The sequence below is a fragment of the Rhinolophus sinicus genome, linkage group LG12 (genome assembly GCF_036562045.2).
Source record: "Rhinolophus sinicus isolate RSC01 linkage group LG12, ASM3656204v1, whole genome shotgun sequence".
NCBI lineage: Eukaryota > Metazoa > Chordata > Mammalia > Chiroptera > Rhinolophidae > Rhinolophus > Rhinolophus sinicus.
Window position 1 is genome coordinate 41478767 of NC_133761.1, and position 19252 is coordinate 41498018.

The following is a 19252-nucleotide window of genomic DNA, read 5'->3' on the forward strand; positions in this document are numbered from 1 at the left end:
GCAGAGGCTGCTAGGCAGGGCTCATGCCTCCAGAGAGGGGGAGCGGCAGGACACTGACAGGCTGCAGTCTGGGAAGGTGACAGAAAAGGATCCTTAGGTCGTCTTGTCAGCTGAGACAGAACGACAGGAAAGCACTTAGGGTGGTGGGGGCAGAAAGCCTGTGTGGCTTCTGGACAGGTATGCTGGAGATGCCTGTCAGCCTCCCAGGTGTTGAGTAAGCAGCTCAGGTGAGCAGCTCCAGTGAGAAGGCTTTTTAACCAGTCTTGACCGGACCCACCCCGTGTGCCAGGCCCAGGCCAGCCCCATCTGCAGACCTCACCCGTAGTAATGGCCCATGATACCTGTGCCCTTCCTCCTCCCACCTGCGTGCCTGAACCCAGACCACCTGCTGGCCTGTGATGCTCAGGCTGGGAGTACCACACATGTAATCTTCATGGCCTCCAGCTTCACCTGCTCAGTGCCAGGCAGGGTCAGATGCATCAACGGATAAACAATGGAGGGGAGATTTGGGGCCCCTGCATCAGGCATTGGGGTCCCTGTGTGGCCTGCAAGCCCAGCCATCTCTTTAAGTAGATGCTATGGACAGTCTTGGCTGACCAGCCAGGGCAGCAACACGGCAGTCTCAGTCCCCTGCTCTTGCAAAGTAAGCAAAGTTTTGATTGTTTTCTGTCTTCTGTGAGAGAGTGTATATGTTTTTAATCAGCTCACTGCAGCTGCAAAAGCACCCAACTAGAGCTTTAAAATGTGGAAGGGCCTCGGTGTGAACAGCTCTCATCAGCTCTGACCTGAGGCTGATCACAGGACATCCTCAGACAGCCGCTGGGTGGGGTGGCTGGGGGGGAAGGGGGACAGTGCTTTGATGTAAGAGCTGGACTGGGGATGCAGTGGCAGCACTGGGAAGGGGACTGGATATCCCTTGCATTTTACACTCCCCCCAGAGCTCAAGTGTCCCACGAAACATGGAGGCAAAGGTTGTGGTGACATGGGGGCCTTGCTGGTCAGGTAGGGGAGCTGGGCCAGGGGCTTCCTGTATTTCCACCTGCAGATGAGAAGGAAGTCAGAGCTGGGCGCCTGTCCATCTGCTACTTCCTTTCAGGCAGGCTGGCCCTTTTTCCACATTTGGCTCAGACACTGGGTTTATGGGCCACATGGCAGGAAGTCCACAATTGCTGTGCTGACGGAAACCAGAAAAGAGGCTATTTTCCAGAGTCATGGCCTGCACAGGCCTGACAAATGGTTGGAGGAGGGGCCCTTCATGGGACTGTGGCCGAGCACAGTCCCTAGGACTCCCACTCTATGAAGATGTCATGAGCATAAATTCAAGAACACCAAGCTGAAAAGAATTATAGAAATCACATCGTTCAAAGTCTTCATTCTACTATGAAGAAGACCCAAGAAAGTGCGGCATTTTTCCCAGAATAGTGAGAGAGGCAGACCTAGAACCAATTTCCTGATCCCTCAGTGCCTTGATGTGGATGCAGGGACCCTCATTCCCCTCCTGTGAAGAGATAAAGAGCACTGGCAAAAAGTAGCCATATAGGCACTTATAAGAGACAGCATAAATGCATTTTACACCTTTTTCCTTCTCCTATCTCATTTAAAAGACAACTGCCTAAAACCACAATTATAAAATGGTTGATGGATTTATAATACACTAAAATATAATTCCTATGATAATAAAAGACAGTAAAGGAGAGGGGAGGGCTGGAGCTATATTGGAGCAGTTTCTGTGTATTAACGGAAGTAAGTTTGTATCATTGCAAATTAGATTGTATTAAATTAAGCTGAGAATTGTAATCCACAGGGTCACTACTAAGAAAATAACTCTTTGGAATGGAAGGAACAAAATTGTCATCTTCCAAAGATAAGACTGTCTACATTAAAATATCCAAACGGGGTCAAATATATGGTGATGGAAGGAGAACTGACTCTGGGTGGTGAACACACAATGTGGTGTATTACAGAATTGTACACCTGAAATCTACGTAACTTTACTAACAATTGTCACCCCAATAAACTAATTAGAAAACAAAATCCAAAAGAATCTTGGAATCATAACAACAGGCAAGTTTCAAGAAGGTTGTTGGATACAAGATCAACATATAAAAATAGTATAGCCATATACCAGCAATAAGAAATTAGAAAGCATAATTAAAGTGTGCAAATTCCATTTATAATTGCAACAAAATCTCTAAGGCTCTTACATGAATACATCTAATGGAAGATTTATAAGACATTTATGGAGAAAATTATAACATTTGTTGAAGGACATAAAATAACTCCTTTGTTTATAGAAGTACAACTCAATATATGCTATATATGCTTTATATGTATATATACATACTATATATATAATTTCTAAAAAGTTTACAGTCTCACATTGTGTGTGTGTGTATATATATATATATATATATATATATATATATATATATATATATATCTTGATTAAGTTATAATTTAAAACTTCTATTGATCAAAAGACAGCATAAAGAGAGTTATAAGAGAAGCCATAAATTAGAAGATATCCTAAAATTAATCAAAACAAGATTAGTACCCAGAATTAAACATTCTTACAAATCAAGAAAAGATAAAATCCCATAGAAGAATGGACAAAGCCTATAAACAGTCAATTCACAGTAGAAAAAAATCAGACGTCTAATAAATATTTTAAGATAAATTCAGGCTTAAAATTTAGTCTTAAATTTAGTAATAGTGAAGTACAAAGTAAAACAACAATGAGGTACCATTTTATATCCATTAGATTGATAAAAATTAAAAATACATTTGTAAGGATACGAAAGAATAGCTATATTCATACACTACTGGTGGCAGTGTCTTGCAAAATTGAAGGTGCATATTTAATACCCAGCAATTCTATTTCTGAGTATAAAGAAACCCTGGCATATATACCCAAGGAGACATGTATAAGGATACTTAATGCAATCTTCTGTGTAACAGTGAAAATTTGGAAGCTAATGTCCATCAATAGGGTAGATATGTTAGATGGCTATGTAAGTCATGATAAATTATTTCTCTGAAAAATATAAAGCAAATTTGATAAAAATATTATTTTACATTATAATCAGGTAATGAGTAGATTGATGGGTGTTTGAATATGTGGTATTTATATGGAAATATTCAATAACCTTAAAATAGAAATAGTCCATAATCTTAAGATGTTTAAGTGTTAATAGATGACAGTGTACTTGTTTCCCTACCTTATTCTCATCCAAAGTTATGACTCAAATGATACGATAAGTCAAATATCAGTGTTGCTTTGGGCAGGCCAACCTTGCAAGGCAACGTGAGGCATCTCCCTACTCACTTAAAGCAGCAGAAATCCATTTCACCCATGTTGAGGCCCTTTACGTCTCTTTATTATCACCTTCTAGCAGAGAATCTAATACAAGGTATTATTGAATGAATAAAGCAAATTATAAAATAATTGTAATTATAATGAAAAATAAAAATTAGATATAAAGAGATATCGATTTGAAAGAGAACTTAAAGGAAACATAGGTAGAAATTAAAGTATTCAGTTATCTTTTTGAAAAGGCAAGGTGGCTCAACTAAATGGGAACTTTTATAAGACTGAATGATGACCTTCCGTCACTTACAAACTTTTTGTGATCACCCCCCCACCACCACCACCATTTTTAAATCTGAAGAACAGTTCAACAATCTTTAAGTGATATATTTAGTCAAATTTGAAATAAGATGGTCTTTTGAGAATAAAAATATAGAAAATCAACATAAATCTTCCTTTTAGATATCAGCTTAAGGCTGCAGCTGAAATGAAGAACACAAGGAAAGAACAAGTCCATTTAGAAGAGCAATAGCCTTCAGAGAAACTCAGGAAAGCAAGAGGTGAGAAAGATAAGGAAGCCATTGGTTCTTGGCATCATCCTGGGGAAGACATGTCCTGGCTCGTAAATAGACCTCTCTGGTTCTGGGAACGGAGATGAAGTACAACGATGTCAGTGATCCACTCTGACCTATGGCAGCCAACCCTGACTTCAATTCACTGCCTGGAACCGCCAGGAGCAAGCATATGCCTCCGGGCCCTGCTCACCACTCCATCCCTCCCCATAGCTGACAGGTCCAAATATCAGCCTCCAGCCCATGTCAGGGCTCTCCAGTGGGATCTCTGAAGAAAGACCAATGGAAAGGGCCAGTCACTCCCCTGTGAAGAGAACCATGGGATGTAATATCCCTAGTTGCAGAGGGAGCAAATGAAGACAACAGGAAGAGAATCCTGGGGATTTTCTAGTCCTGATCCCAGCAGTCTCTGAAGACCAACTCTTCCATGGAATTTCCCAGAGTTCCATAGGGTACTCCAGTAGTCTTTCAATAAACTCCCCTTTTGGCAAAAAAAAAAAAAAGAAAATAACTCAAAAACATATAGTAAAAGAATGTACAAGGAAATTAAAATAATACCTAAAAATATCTATTTAACACAAAAGAAGTTAGCGATGGAATAATAGAGGAGCAAAGACGTAAAATACGGAAAACAAGTGGCAAAAAAACATGTAAATTTTGCCTCATCAGCAATTACAATACTATAAATAAAATAAAAAATTGTCAATCAAAGGCTGAAATTGACAGAATGGATATTAAAAAATAATCCAACTATGTGCTCTCTATAAGAGATGGACTTAGATTAAAAGACACAAATAGATTGATAGCAAAAGGATGGAAAAGATATACCATGCAAACAGTAATCAAGAGAGAGCTGAAATGGCTATACTAATATCAGACAAAATAGATTTTAAAATAAAAATTAGTATTAGAGACAAAGAAAGATATCATAATGATAAAAGGGTGCATTCATCAGAAAGAAGTAATGAAGTACACACGCGTGCAAGGTCAGACAATTAAGTTCATGAACTCATCTTAGAAAAAATGCTACATACCTCATTGCTGAATATCACTATGGTCACCTTTGAAGTACTCCCCTTGGGAAGCTATGCACCAATGCCAGCACCTAGTCCATCCTTCAAAGCAACGTTGGAACTCTTTTTCTGGAATGGCCATCAGAGCTGTCGTCGTATTACCCTTGATGTCCTGAGTGTCATCAAAATGTCTTCCTTTCAATATTTCCTTTATCTTCAGGTAAAGGAAGAAGTCATTGGGGGCCAGATCAAGTGAGTATGGAGGGTGTTCCAATACAGTTATTTGTTTACTAAAATCTCCCTCAAGACAGTGCCATGTGAGCTGGTGCATTGTCGTGATGCAAGAGTCATGAATTGTTGGCAAAAAGTTCAGATCGTTTTCATCTAACTTTTTCATGCAGCCTTTTCAGCACTTCCAAATAGTAAGTAAACCTGGTTAACTGTTTGTCCAGTTGGTACAAATTCATAATGAATAATCTCTCTGATATAGAAAAAGGTTAGCAACACTGCTGCAACAAGTTCGTGAATTTCATTGTCAGACCTCGTATATGCACCTAATAACAGCCCCAAACTACATGAAGCAAAAATTGACTGTATTGAGAGGAGATATAGACAATTAAAATAATAATTAGCATAAGCTAACTAGACCTAAAAGACATCTACAGAACATTCCACCTAGCAACAAACAGCAGCACTCACATAGTCTCATGACATGAGAAACATTCTCCAGAACAGATCACATGCTAGGCCATAAACAAGCCTCAATAAATTTGAAAAAATTGAAGTGTTATAAAGTATCATCTCCAAACACAATAGAACCAAAGGAGAAATCAATAACGGAAGAACTTTGAGAATTTCACAAATATGCATAATAGACAACACACCTCTAAATAATCAATGCATCAAAGTAGAAATCATAAAAGAAATTATAAAACATTTAGAAATGAATGAAAATAAAATGACAACATAGAGATACAGCTAAAGCAGGGCTTAGTGTGAATTTTATAGCTGCAAACACCTATAGTAAAAGAGAAAAAAGATCTCAAATCAATAACTTAACTTTCTAACTTAAGAAACAAGTAAAAGAGTAAACTCAACCCAAAGAAAGCAGAGGAAAGGAATAATAAAGGTTAGAGTGGAAATAAATGAAATAGGGAATAGAAAAACAAAAGAGAATATCGACAAAACCAAAAGTTTGCTCTTTGAAAAGAACAACAAAATTGACAAACCTTTAGCTAGAGTGACCAAGAAAAAAAGCAAAATGACTCAAATTACTAAATTCAAGAATAAAAGAGGGAGTACAGCTACTGACCTTACATAAATAAAAGAGTACAGGAATTACTATGTACAATCATATGCCAACATATCAGATATTTACATAAAATGGACAAATTCCTGACTTAAGAAGAAATAGCAAATATGAATAGACCTATAAAACCAGCAAAGAGGTTAAATTGGTTATTTTAAAACTTCCCATAAAGAAAAGTCCATTGCCAGGTGGCTTAAACTGGTGAATTCTATCATATATCTAAAGAATTAATTAATACCAGTCCTTCACAAACTTCCAAGTAAATAGAAAAGGAAGAAATATTTCTCAATTTATTCTATAAAGCCAGCATTACCTTGATACCAAAACCAAACCAATACACAACAAGAAAACAACAGCTTTTATCCCTCATTAGTGTAGACACAACAATCCTTAACAAAATACAAGCAAATTGAATTCAGCAACAATACAAACAAGCCTCAATAAATGTAAAAGAATTGAAGTGTTACAAAGTATTATGTCCAAACACAATAGAAATAAGGAGAAATCAGTAACACCATGAAATCAATACACTATGACCAATTAAAACTTATTCCAGGAATGTGAGGTAGGTTTAATATGTGAAAATAAGTCAATGTAATACATCATATTAATAAAACAAACAATAAAAACTGTGATCTATAATCACCTCAATAGATGTAGAAAAGTATTTGACAAAATCCAACATGGTTTCATGATAATAACACTCCATAAACGAAGAATAGAAGGGAACTTCATCATAATAAAAGGCATTTATAAAAAGCCCATGGCTAATATATTTGATAATGAAAGACGTAGTGTTTTCTCCCTAACATCAGGAACAAGACAAGTATGTCCACCCTTCCGCTTGTATTCAATATTGTGCTGGAGCCTCTAGCCAAGGCAATAAGGCAAGAAAAAGAAACAAAGCATCCTGGTTGGATAAGAAGAAGTGAAATTGTCTCCATGTGCAGATAACATGATCTTATATGTAGAAAATCCTAAGGAATCCACTAAAAAAATATTAGCGCTATTAACTGTTAAAGTTATCATCAGCAATATTGCAGGGTACAAAAATCAACATACAGGCAGCTCTGTGGGGCCTGTGCTGGCTGGGCTGGGTGGAGAAGGGTGCGGATTACTGCTGGGGTCTGCAGGTCCCTGAGCCCCAGAGGGAAGGGGCTTCAGAGGAGAGTTCCTTCCTCAGTTTACCCCGCAGCTTTGCCAGAGAGCGCTTCCGCCCCAGCGAACTCCCGGCAGCGCCCTGGAAAGACCGTTCTGCTCCGGGAGAGAAACCGAGCCGTTGACCGTGGTTGCCACTGGCAGTTTGAGCAGTAAGAACCCTGGCAGCACGTCCGAGTTGCTGGACCGCGGCTTCCAGCGGGGAACCTGCTAAATGGTTTTGACTACTGGGATTATGTTGTTCCTGAACCCAACCTCAATGAGGTGGTCTTTGAGGAAACAACTTGCCACAGTTTGGTTAAAATGCTAGAGAACTGTCTGTCCAAATCGAAGCAAACCAAACTAGGTTGCTCAAAAGTCCTCGTTCCTGAGAAACTGACCCAGAGAATTGCTCAGGACGTCCTTCGGCTCTCCTCCACGGAGCCTTGCGGCTTAGGAGGTTGTGTCATGCACGTGAGCATGGAAGCTGAAAATGTATGTATAAAGCTGGATAAGATTGTGTGTGACTCTAGTGTGGTGCCCACTTTTGAGCTTACTCTCGTGTTTAAGCAGAACTGCTCGTGGACCAGTTTGAGGGACTTTTTCTTTAGTCGAGGTCGCTTCTCATCCAGCCTCAGACGAACTCTGATCCTAAGCCCAGGATTTCAACTTGTTAAGAAAAAGCTTTACTCCTTGATTGGAACACCAGTCATTGAAGGGTGCTAAAAGGGAAATATTTAAAAAGGGATTTTTTATGATTGGGTGATAAAATTCTGCAGCTGTTCAGTTACGGTCATTGTAGTTTTGCCCTGCCTACTCTTAAAAAGAAACCCCAAATCAAGTTCATCTTCCTTGTGTATTTCATGTACACAGCAACCCCAACTAAAGGTTTCATTTTGTGGCTTTTGTGAAATGATCCGAGAGAGTGTACATTGTCTGCATATGTTGCATTTTTTGTGGAATGGGATGGAATAAGGAAGAGAAGAAGCAGTCCACTTTAGTTTTGTATTTGATTTCCACAAAGTTTTCCAGGTAGTCTTGCAAATAGACTATTAAACGAACTTAGTTTGATTTTCATATGGCTTTTTTTCTGTAAGTTTTCAGAGTGATTCTTTCAATCATATAATCTCACTGAATGATGCTTAGTCCATCCAAACTTCCAGAAGCCCACATCACCAATTGGCAGCTACTACTCAAATTTGAAGAATTCTTATACAGGAGGATAGAATTAAGTGGGTGAGCATAATTAAAACTTAACCCCATGCAAAAGTGATTAAGAAAATATCACAGGGAGAACAAAACTATTTCACTGTTTCTTTGACTCCTCTCCACCCTTCTGTTTTGAAGAGGTGGCAGAAGCTCAAGCTGTCATTTTAGTAACAACAGTAGTGTTTTAAATAACTTTATGATACAATATAAGCTGAGTTTTTGTAGTTCTCAAGTATTTAATGTTATCTTTAAACTAGAAACATGGAAAATATTGAACTGTTAAATAAAATTTTTTAAAAATCTACATATTAGTATCAATTATATTTCTGTACAATAGCAATTAACAATCTAAAAAGGAAATTAAAAAAATAATTTCATATACAACAGCATTAAAATGAATAAAATTCTTAGGAATAAATTTAAGAAAAGAAATACAAGACTTGTACACTGAAAACTACAAAATACTGAAATAAATTAAAGACCTAAATAAATGAAAAGACTTCCTAAGGTTATGGATAGGAAGACAATATTGTTAAGGTGATAATTTTCCCCCAAATGATCTGTAGATTCAGTGTAACACCTACCAAAATCCTAACCTGTGTTTTTGCAGAAATCGACAAGCAGATCCTAAAGTTCATATAGAAATACTAAAGACCCAGAAAAGTCAAAGCAATCTTAAAAGAGAACAATGTTGGAGGTCTTATTCTTCCTGATTTCAAAACTTACTATAAAGCTGTGGTAATCAAGACAGTGGTACTGGCATTAGGAAAACATTTAAATCAATCACATAGAATTGAATATCCAGAAATAAACACTTTAATTTATGTTCAATTGAATTTCTACAAGTTACCAAGATAATTGAAAGAGGGAAAGAATAGACTTTTCAACTAAGAGTGCTGGACAACTGGATATTCACAAATAGAATAAAGTTGAACTCTCTACCACACACCATACCCAAAAATTAACTGAAAATTGTCGTAGACATAAATGTAAGAGCTAAAATCATCAAACTCTTAGAAGAAAACATAGGAGTGAAACTTTGTGCCCTAGGATGACACAATGGTTTCTTAGTTATAACACCAAAAGCTAATGCAATAAAAGAAAGATTAGATAAATTGGACTTCATCAAAATTAAGGTATTTTGTGCTGCAAACAACACTAGAAAAGGAAAAATAACCCACAGAATGGGGGGAAATATTAACAAATTATATATTTGATAAAGGAACTATATCCAGAATGTATAAAGAACCCTCACAACTCACTAAAAATAAGACAAGTAATAATTAGACAAATAATAATAAGACAAGTACCCCAATTAAAAATGGGCAAAGGATTTGAGTAGATTTTCTCCAGAGAAGGTACACAAATTGCCAACAAGCCCATGAAAAGATGTCCAATATTATTAGTCACCAGGGAAATGTAAATCAAAATCCCAGTGAGACCCTACTTCACAACCCCTTGGGTGGCCATAGCCAAACAACAGACAAGAACGAGTGAGGGTATCGAAAAGGGGAAACAGAGGATGCTGTGAGAAATGGAAGATGGTGCAGCCACTTCAGAAAGCACTTCGCAGACCCTCAAATCATTAGACACAAAGTTACCACATGATCTAGCTTTCCACTCCCAGGTGTGTACACAAGAGAAATGAAAACATTTCCACACAAAACTAGGACATGAATATTCATGTTATTCATAAAAGCCCCAAAGCGTTATTCATAGAAGCCCCAAAGTGAAAATAACCCTAATGTCCCAATGTCCATCAACTGATAAATGAGTAAACAAAATGTCTTCTATCCCTGTAGCAGGGTATTGCTCCTCGATTAAAAGGAATGAAGGGCTGATACATGGATGAACCTTGAAAACACTGTAGGTGAAGGAAGCCAGACTCAAGTGTTGCTGTACATCCACTTACGTGGAAAGTCCAGAATAGGCAAATCTAGAGACACAATTCGGTTACTGGTTACCTTGGGCAAAGGTTGGGGGTGTGATAAGAAGGGACTGCCAGCGGGTATGAGGTTTTTCTTTGGGGTCATGAAACTGTTCATAAAACAGTTCTAAAAACTGTTCTAAAGTTCGGTTGTGCTGATGATTGAAAACTTTGTGAAATGCCAACAATTACTGACTTGTACATTTTCAGTGGGTAGATTTTATGGTACATGAATTATACCTCAATAAACTTGACTGTTTCCTGAAAAGGAATTGGAAGAGTTCAAACTAACTCTAATTTTTCTTTTGTCACGTGCACACATGCATGATATCATACTGTGGGCGAAGAAAACCCAGGCTTCCTCTTGTCACACACTCTGAGACCATAGCGTCCTTGTCACACACTCGGAGATCGTACTGGACTTGATTAGACAGTGGTCCGGGAGCCCACCAAAATAATCAGCAAAGTTACACTTTTTGCCTGGTGGCTCTTACACTGGCACTTTACTTTTTTCTTTTGTAGCAATCCAGAGATCTCTCTTTTATTTTTATCCCAAGCACATAATAACTCTATTAATTCTCACTAAATGTTTCCAACTGTGAGTCCTGCTGGGCTTGCTCCGACGCACAGTTAATTTGATAATAATTAGCAGCCTTCATTTGAAATGAGTATTTTTCTTGTATCCTTTAGAACCTGAATGAAATGAAGCTTCCAAAAAAACACCTTCAGTAGCACCCTTCTAAGTGGACAGTTCTAACTCTGGTCGCGTCTTCATTCCTTACACCTGCAATGTCCATGCACACATCATATTCAGTGTTAAGTTATACTTACCAACAGGGTTCAAATCCCCTCGACACACACACCAATAACAACAGATTGTTACTGGGTCCCAGCCAGTGCACTAGCAATGGTGGCATTTTATTGATTATAATGCAGCAAAATTCTGGGCTCCAAATCATTTGATATCTTTATTTTTCATAGTTATTAACTGTAAAGGAAAAATCCAACACATTGTGACAAATCTCATTTCCCCATCTTGTTCATCCTTTACGTGTGACGCTCGTGCTGTTGATGCTCCGTGGTCCCCTCTCCGTGTATGGGAGGGCTCGTGACATTTTGCGTAATGACTGTGCTGGAAGGGAGACTGCAGGGCTCCAAGGCCAGGTCCTATAAAGCCAAATGGTTTCCACTTGTTTTCTGGGACCCTCACTCTTGGAGCTCTGAGTTGCATACAAGAAGCGTCAGTTCCCTGAGGTGCCATGCTGTGAAGACCCCAGGCCACATGGAGAGATGACATGGACGTGCTCTGACCAGCGAGCCCATTTCAGCTCAGCCCTTAGTCACCCCAGCCCAAGCAGCCGCCTGTGGGCTGTCAGATTCTAGTAGCTGGCCATTCACGTCGTCTCCACGGAGGCCCAGACGAGACAGGTGAAAGACAGGCCTGTGCACATTCCCAAACCACAGAATTCCTGAAGATAATACAACTGGTTATGGTTGTGGGCCACAGAGTTGGGGGCATTTTGTCACTCAGGATGGAGAGCAGGCTCTCTGAAGTTCTTCTCCAATGGAACATTACTCAGAGGTACTGCCAGCGGCAGGCCTTTGTTAATGGAACTCTGGTCCACTTGCCACAAGGAAAGAATCTGAGTTCTTTCCAAAGTTTTTGTAATTGGTTATGACTTTAAACTGCTGGGCATTCTTAAGTTATTTATGGAAGTCTGTCCAATTTTCCCAACTGGGCTTTAAATGCCTGTAAGCTGAAGAATGTCTTCTGTCTCCTTGTTCTCTTACCTGCAGCTGCTAAAACAGAACTCCGCCTCCATGGGGCTTGACAAGTGCCTCCTTCTGGAGCCCTTCAGGCAACTGGCCCTAGGACTTTGGATTGTCCCTGACTTGGTTTGGTCTCTATGCCCAGTGCTTTTAGTTGAGCGGAGTGGCTTGGTGTAGGAAAAGGGGAGTGGGAAAAGCACAGTGCTGACAGTCACCATACTCAGAGTTTAAGCAGGCTTGTCACACTTGACGCTGCTGTCATCTCATCAGGCATCAAATTCCTGGAGCCTTGTTTACTCATTTAAGAAGCGGGCATAATTCATGCTAGGATTCTTCTGAAGTTCAAATGAAGTGATATAGCAAAGAAAGCTTTTCAAATTGAAACCACTATGCAAACAAAAGTAAAGCATTGTTATTGTACGCTCCACGCACTTGCATAAATTACATCCTCTCTAGGCCTCCACGGAATGGGGATGATATTAATAGTTATTACCTCTTGCCCGAATTGCTGCAGTACCCTCCTAACCGGGCTTCCTATTTCTATCTTTGCACGCTTAGAAGACATTCTTCACACAGCAGCTGGGTGATCTTTTTAATATGCAAATTAGGTAATGTCTTTCTCCTGTTTAAAATCCTCCAGTGGCTTCATCATGCACTTAAAATAAAATCTCAACTCCCTTGGGCATCTCAAGGCCCTGTGCCAGCTGCTCTACCACACCTTCTCCAGGCTCCTGGAGCTCACCACGGTCTTCACAGCCCCAGGACATTTGCACTTGCTACTCCTTGACATGGCTCCTGGTTCTGGTCCCAGTTTGTATGTCAGCCCCTTAGAAGCTGACCACTCTTTCTAAAGTAGTTCTCAACTCATTCTTATTCACATCTCCCTAGTTCAGTGTATTCATAGCATGAATCATTATCTGAAATGATGCTGTTGGATGTTTACCTATGCACTTGTGTGTTACCTGTCTTACACCAAGAAACGCGACTTCCATGAGAGCAAGGGCCTGGCTATTTGGTCATGCACAGCACCTGGTACACAGTAGGCCTGTCACAAATAGTTGTTGCTGAATGAATGAGTGAGTGAGTGACAATGTCAGAGTTGTGGGCCTGACTCCCCACACCCATGCTGGGTGGCAGGCCTGCTGTCATTGCGAGATCACCCTCGTCTGTAAGCACAACCCCATGACCACGTGTTTCAGTAACACTGGAGCCTTCTCAGGTCCTTGGCTGCCACAGCTAATTTCCTAGCAGCTGATGAGTGGCATGAAGCTGACTGGATGTTCTAGCCTCTTCTGGCTGTTTTCCAGCACAGTGCACCACTCAGAGGGATCCGCCCGTGATTTTCTGTGGCACTTTTACAATTGGGACAGGGCTCTTCTCCTCAGATAAGACTTTGCTAGGACAAGTAGAAATGGGTCAGGAAGTAAAGCAAACGTGTGTGGGGGGAGCAGGAGACTCGTCTGCTCTTTACTGCAGTGCTCACACCCGCAGGGGTTCCCCCCACATACACACATCAAACAGCACATGGAGCTGAGCTGCTGTGACAAAGGTGTTCCCCCACATGGCCGCAGTGTTGGGAACACTGCCAGCCAGCCACGCGGCTCCCTCTACCAGCCCTTAGGGTGCTGTCCTCAGTCCCAGGAAAGCACAAGCTGTCTCCAGGACGTAGCTGCTCTGCGTCACTCCTGCTCACATCCCTTGCGCCCACGTGTCACGAAACGGCCACACATTATTGCAAGGAAGGCGAAGAAACCTAACCTCTAGGCGGGCAGCTGTGAGCCCTGCTAAATCAGGAGACTGTTACCCGAGAGAAAGAGGGGCCTGACTATTGAAGGTTGGTGTGCCGTTACCATCATGCTTTCAGACAGTGGCTGACAGCACTTCAATCCCAAATTTTAAGTCCCTGAATCTGTCCCCAGACAGATAGAGGAGACTCATAGTGGACTCAGGAAAGCAAGAAAAAGATAGGGGTGACTTTCAGAAAGCTCAGAGACTTTTTAGTGAAACTTTTCACAAATACATGCTGCTCCTAGATATGTTTTTCCCTACCATGAAAATTTCATTTCTCGCTGTAATCCAGTACACACAGGATCACAACCTTCTAAAAATTTATCATTTTTGGATTCAACTCTTACGTTTTGGATTTTAGTCCAGAGGCAATTTTTTTTAAGATGGAAAGTTTGGACAAACTCCATTTGGCAGTTTCTAGAACAGAGAAATAAAAATGTCTTACACAACGTATTTTGGGATTTCTTTGTTTGGTTAACTCAGAAGTCACTGCATTGCTATGCCTGTTTGGGGTACAGGATGGAAGGGAGAGCTTATAGCTCATGTAATACACACTGTCCCCACTAAGAGCTCCTGAAAATAAGCCTTATCTTCCTGAGAAACAACTGGGCAGCATTTCAAACCATACGTCTCACTCTTTCATTTAACTTTTGGGAAAACGATGTGAAATGCCAGGAGCACACACCTGCCCGATGTGCTAAGTGCAATGCTACTGCCTGCCACGGGCCTGCCTCTGCCTGGGGTTTTCGTCCTGTCCTCCAGACCTGTTTCTGCCTCTGTGCAATGAGATGAGTGACAGCTAGTAGGCATGTCATAAACATTTACTGCTTTTGTGACCTGGCAGAGCTGGCTTTTCTCCTTTGTCATATTGAAAGTGTCGCTCTACACCAGAGACTGTCAGAATTTGTACTGTTACCAGTAATTTAGGGATCCCCAGAGTTGTGTGACAGTCTTTTGGTTCCCTTTGGTTGGTTGAGGGAGGAAAAGAGCCCAGATTCATCTGAAATAGCTCAACTTGCACCTTAAAGATCATTTCCAATTCTGGAATCATGAGTTGGAAAACTCAGGAAAGTGAGCCTGGCAGATGATGTACACAGACACAATGGGCAGGGCTGGCTTAAGGCAAAGGTAAGGCGTTTACTAAAAAGTTGTATGCCTGGGGCGTGACTGCCCACCGTGACCTGCCCGGATAGGAGTTTATGATCAGGTCACCCTGTGAGGTGACTGTCATGGACCCCTTCTTTGGTCTCCAGTTCCCCCTTTTCATTATAAATCAATTCAAAGGCTGCATTGATGACCAACATTTTGGTCAGATTGACCTTTAAGTCTTGATTTCTTTCTCTAGAAAGTTAAAGTCTGGAGATGGAGGGAGGGGTACTAGACAGTCTGTAATATTTTTTTTATGAATATTTCTAAAATCGCCCAAACCAAACAAGTACTTACTCTTTTAGCACAAACTCATTTGGTGGCAAAATCTATCCTGAGCAAACATGATATTGCATATATTCCACAAAGGGTGGCCTTTCCCAGGCCTGCTGTGCTCACTGTGTTAGTCCATTGAGGCTGCCAGGACACAGCACCAGAGACTGGGCAGCCTCAACAGCAACAATTAATTTCCTCAGTTCTAGAGACCAGAGGCTGAAATCACGGTGTCAGCAGGGTTGCTTCCTTCTGAGGCCTCTGTTCTTGGTGTGTAGATGGCCATTTCTGCCCGTGTCCTCACATTGCCGTCCCTCAGTGTGTCTGTGTCCTAATCTCCTCATCTTATAGGACAGCAGTCATATCATATCAGGGCCCACTTAGTGACTTCATTTAACCTTAATCACTTCTTTAAAGGCCCTGTATCCAAATACTGTCTGTCACATTGTCAGATGTGTGGCAAAAAAAGGGCCACATACTAAACCTGAGGAGCTCAAGGGAGGCTGCATGACAGGCCCTACAAACTCAGAGACCGAAAGCGACCACACAGGATGGTCTGAACATAAAAATTCCCAACTGAAAGCGGGTCATGGCAGGTAGTCACATCCTTGGCCTGTAGTTTCCTTGACAAAGGTCATTCTTTACCTCAAGTGAGCCTTTCTACTGTCTTTTTGCATCTAAGATAACACACCTTTGGAATGCCAGAGAAATCCTTTTCTAGACCCGTCAGGGCACAACCTCCCACCAGAGTCCCAGACCACAGAATCCTCATTGTTATCTTGCCCCTCCATCTCTATGTGCTGTCGCTTATTCACTCACTATGCCGTATCCACCCGTGTAAAAGAGGCATGTGTCCCTCCGTGTCACTTTTTATACAATCCCAGAGGTTTCCCCACTTTGCTCTCTTCTGCCCCCTTAATCTACCACCCATGGACTTCATGTGACCCCACCCCCAACGTCTCCTCTTTTAACTCTAATTTATAAAATAAGCTGCAAAACTGCCATTCTCCAGAGCATTTTCTCAATCTGTTGAGATCCTGCTTCCTGACGATTATTATCAGTTTGGCTCAAATAAACTCATAAAAAAACTGTCTACAGTTTGGCCATTTCTTATGTTAACAAGTGCTAGGGGTTAGGACTTTGACATGTGAATTTTGGGGGAACACAACTGAGCCCACGACAATCACCACTTAGGTCATTTCAGCAACACTCTTCTCCTGGCTATGTGTTCAAATCTGTAACTGTCAGCATTTTATACATACAAATATAGCTGAATTAAGGCAAAGGCTGAATTATGACAGATGGGAGTATCTGCATGGCCAGCCTGCCTGCCGCCCTTCACTCCACTCGTGTAAGTCACCCACAAGCAAGCCTTTGGAAGTCTGCAGTGTCTCATCGAGAGAAGTTCTAATAAATAATTAGAGGCACATCTACTGACTCTGAAACTGTAGCTGGGCCCCCTGCCAGGCCAGTGTGAAACTGGAGGCCAGTAACCCAACACCCATGCAGGGTTTTCCTTTGTCCATCCGGCCACAGTGGGGGGGAGGGAGAGGACAGGGAGGAGGCTGCAGCCACTGGTGCCCAGGCCTGCTGGAGGCCACTTATTCTATCCTGCAACTTCAATGAAGGCGCAGCTGGGAAGGGTTCTGCCAAATGGAAGACAGTGTCACTCCCGGACAGACCATCCGTCTCTGTTTATTGTCCCATGTTATCTCATGGGGCCTGGTTGGGGGCTAGCCAGCAGGAGCAAGCCTCCACGGTTTCTGTAATAAATAAGACAAGAAGTGGAGCCTGTCCATCAGCAAACATTCATTGACCTCCTGAGGCCACAGGGCCCTAGGCCACACTGGAGGAGACACTCTGGCTGCAGCCAATGTTAATCAGGACAAACGCCCAGGCCAGGGAGGCCCTCCGGGGCTTTTCCTGGCCTCTGACAAAGCCTGCAGGCAACACATCAGACGGTGGCTATTTTCTCAGCCACCCTAGGGTTTCAGCTGTGGTCAGGCAGAAACCCGCTAACATGGATCTTAGAGTCTGGCACAGGCCCGGCTTGCCATAGCTTCGCAAGAAATGACTCGATGCCTGTCAGCTATGGAAGGCTCTCGAAGCCTCTACACCCAGCCCTCAGCAGTGTGTCGGCAGATTTCCAGGCACTACTCCCTCTGCCCGGGGCGGGTGCTTGTTAACAGCTCAGAACAGTGCTAGAGGGACTGTGGCAGCCTCAGAAAATCTCAGGCATTAGCCCAGGACACTTTCCCCAGCAGGGTTTTGCAGGCCCAGTATCACTAAGCACACAAAGAAAGCTTGGCTACTTGCCTCTGAAGGTGTATACTTAAGTGTTTCAGTAGGAACGGGGACCAGGCTGCCTGGGGCAGGACAGTCACCTTTATTCCACCTCTGCTGACTCAGCAGACAGACTACAACCCTTCTTGTCCCTCAAGAACACACGTTCAAGACAACAGACAACAAGCACTCTGTGATTACACCCAGTGCAGTTGGCTGTTCTGTGTTCTCACCCAGCTACCCTGGGAAAGCTCGAGGTCCCTGTCCCTCGGCCTGGGTTGGGACAGAGATCCTGACATTCATTGCACAGAAAGGACAGGAAGTGTGTGTGAGGGGACGTCCGGGAGTCCCTTTCTCTGCCTGCTTCAGTCCATTCGTCCTGTGAATCAGGACATTGTGAGCAAGGTCGTCAAACCCGAGCCAACACCAGTGTCTGCAAGCTCCCTCCTTGTTTTTCAGCTCCATGTGACGCCTTTGCACCTCCTCGTGGGGAAGAGCCCGCCTTGCACTGGCCTTCAGTCCCAGCTTTAGTTCCCTGGCTCTCGCCCTGGTTTCAAATGAGCACAGCCAGCCCTGTAGACCATAGGCGTATGTGGCAGGATAAGAGGGAGACTCATGGTAGGGATGCAGCCCCTTCACCAGACAACCAGGCTTGATTTGAGACCCCAAGGGTCCCACTGGTCTGACCTTGGGCACATTACTGAACTCACAAAGCTTGCATTTCCACATCTGCAAGATGGGGATCTAGGAACCATCACAGGGTTGTCTCAGGACTAAATGAGAAGGTGAAACATCCAGGAAAAGTTTCATGCCTGTGCCCAGTGTGTGCCCTGGGTGCAGACCTCCTCAGTCCCTCCTCTACCAGGATACCTGTCAGGACCCGCTTTCCTACTCTGGCCTCTGCCATCAGGCACAGCTTGAGACGTCTGTTCTTGAGCTGAAAGGCCAGCGGTGAACACTGAACAGGGACCATACATGTGGTCCTGATTCCGGTGAGCCCCTGAGCTCGGGCCAAGCCACAGGTGTCACCTGTAGAATTATGACTCATTCTTCCTGACTCAGCGGAGGTCACATATGCAAAGATGCTTCTTAACTGTAAACCCCTGGTCAGTTGTACTGTCACGAGTCTAACACTTGCTCTTCTTTACTGTTAACTCCCTGTTCTAACTCGAAAGTTGGGGAAAGTGTAAAACCTCAAGAGTAAATTGCAAATCTCCCTAAGGGCATAACTCAGTTCAGAAATGAAGGGTAGACATTTCGCCTGTCCTAAAGAACTTAGAATTTCAGCAAGGAGATGACTCAGGGGAAGATTTCTAAGAATGCTTCTAGTGGGGAAGGAGGAGGGCAGGAGGACAGATGGCCCCTACACACCCAGAGGGAAAGAGGACATTTGGAACCAAGATGGTCAGCATCCACCTGAGGAGGTGGTGTTTGAAACAGACCTTAGAGGCTGGGGCTCAGGTTCTGGGCATCCCTGCTCCTTTTATCCCTTACTTCTCATGTTCTGATGGAGTTCAT

At 42.4% G+C, this 19252-nt stretch overlaps 1 protein-coding gene across 1 annotated transcript; it reads left to right on the plus strand.

Moving 5' to 3' along the window:
- The first annotated feature begins 982 nt into the window (after window positions 1-982).
- On the plus strand, window positions 983-8064 carry LOC109459875 (DNA damage-inducible transcript 4-like protein). Its single transcript, XM_019754776.2, is given in 3 exon segments — window positions 983-1002; window positions 7438-7556; window positions 7559-8064. Coding segments are annotated over 3 exon segments (645 nt in total).
- Window positions 8065-19252: the final 11188 nt, after the last annotated feature.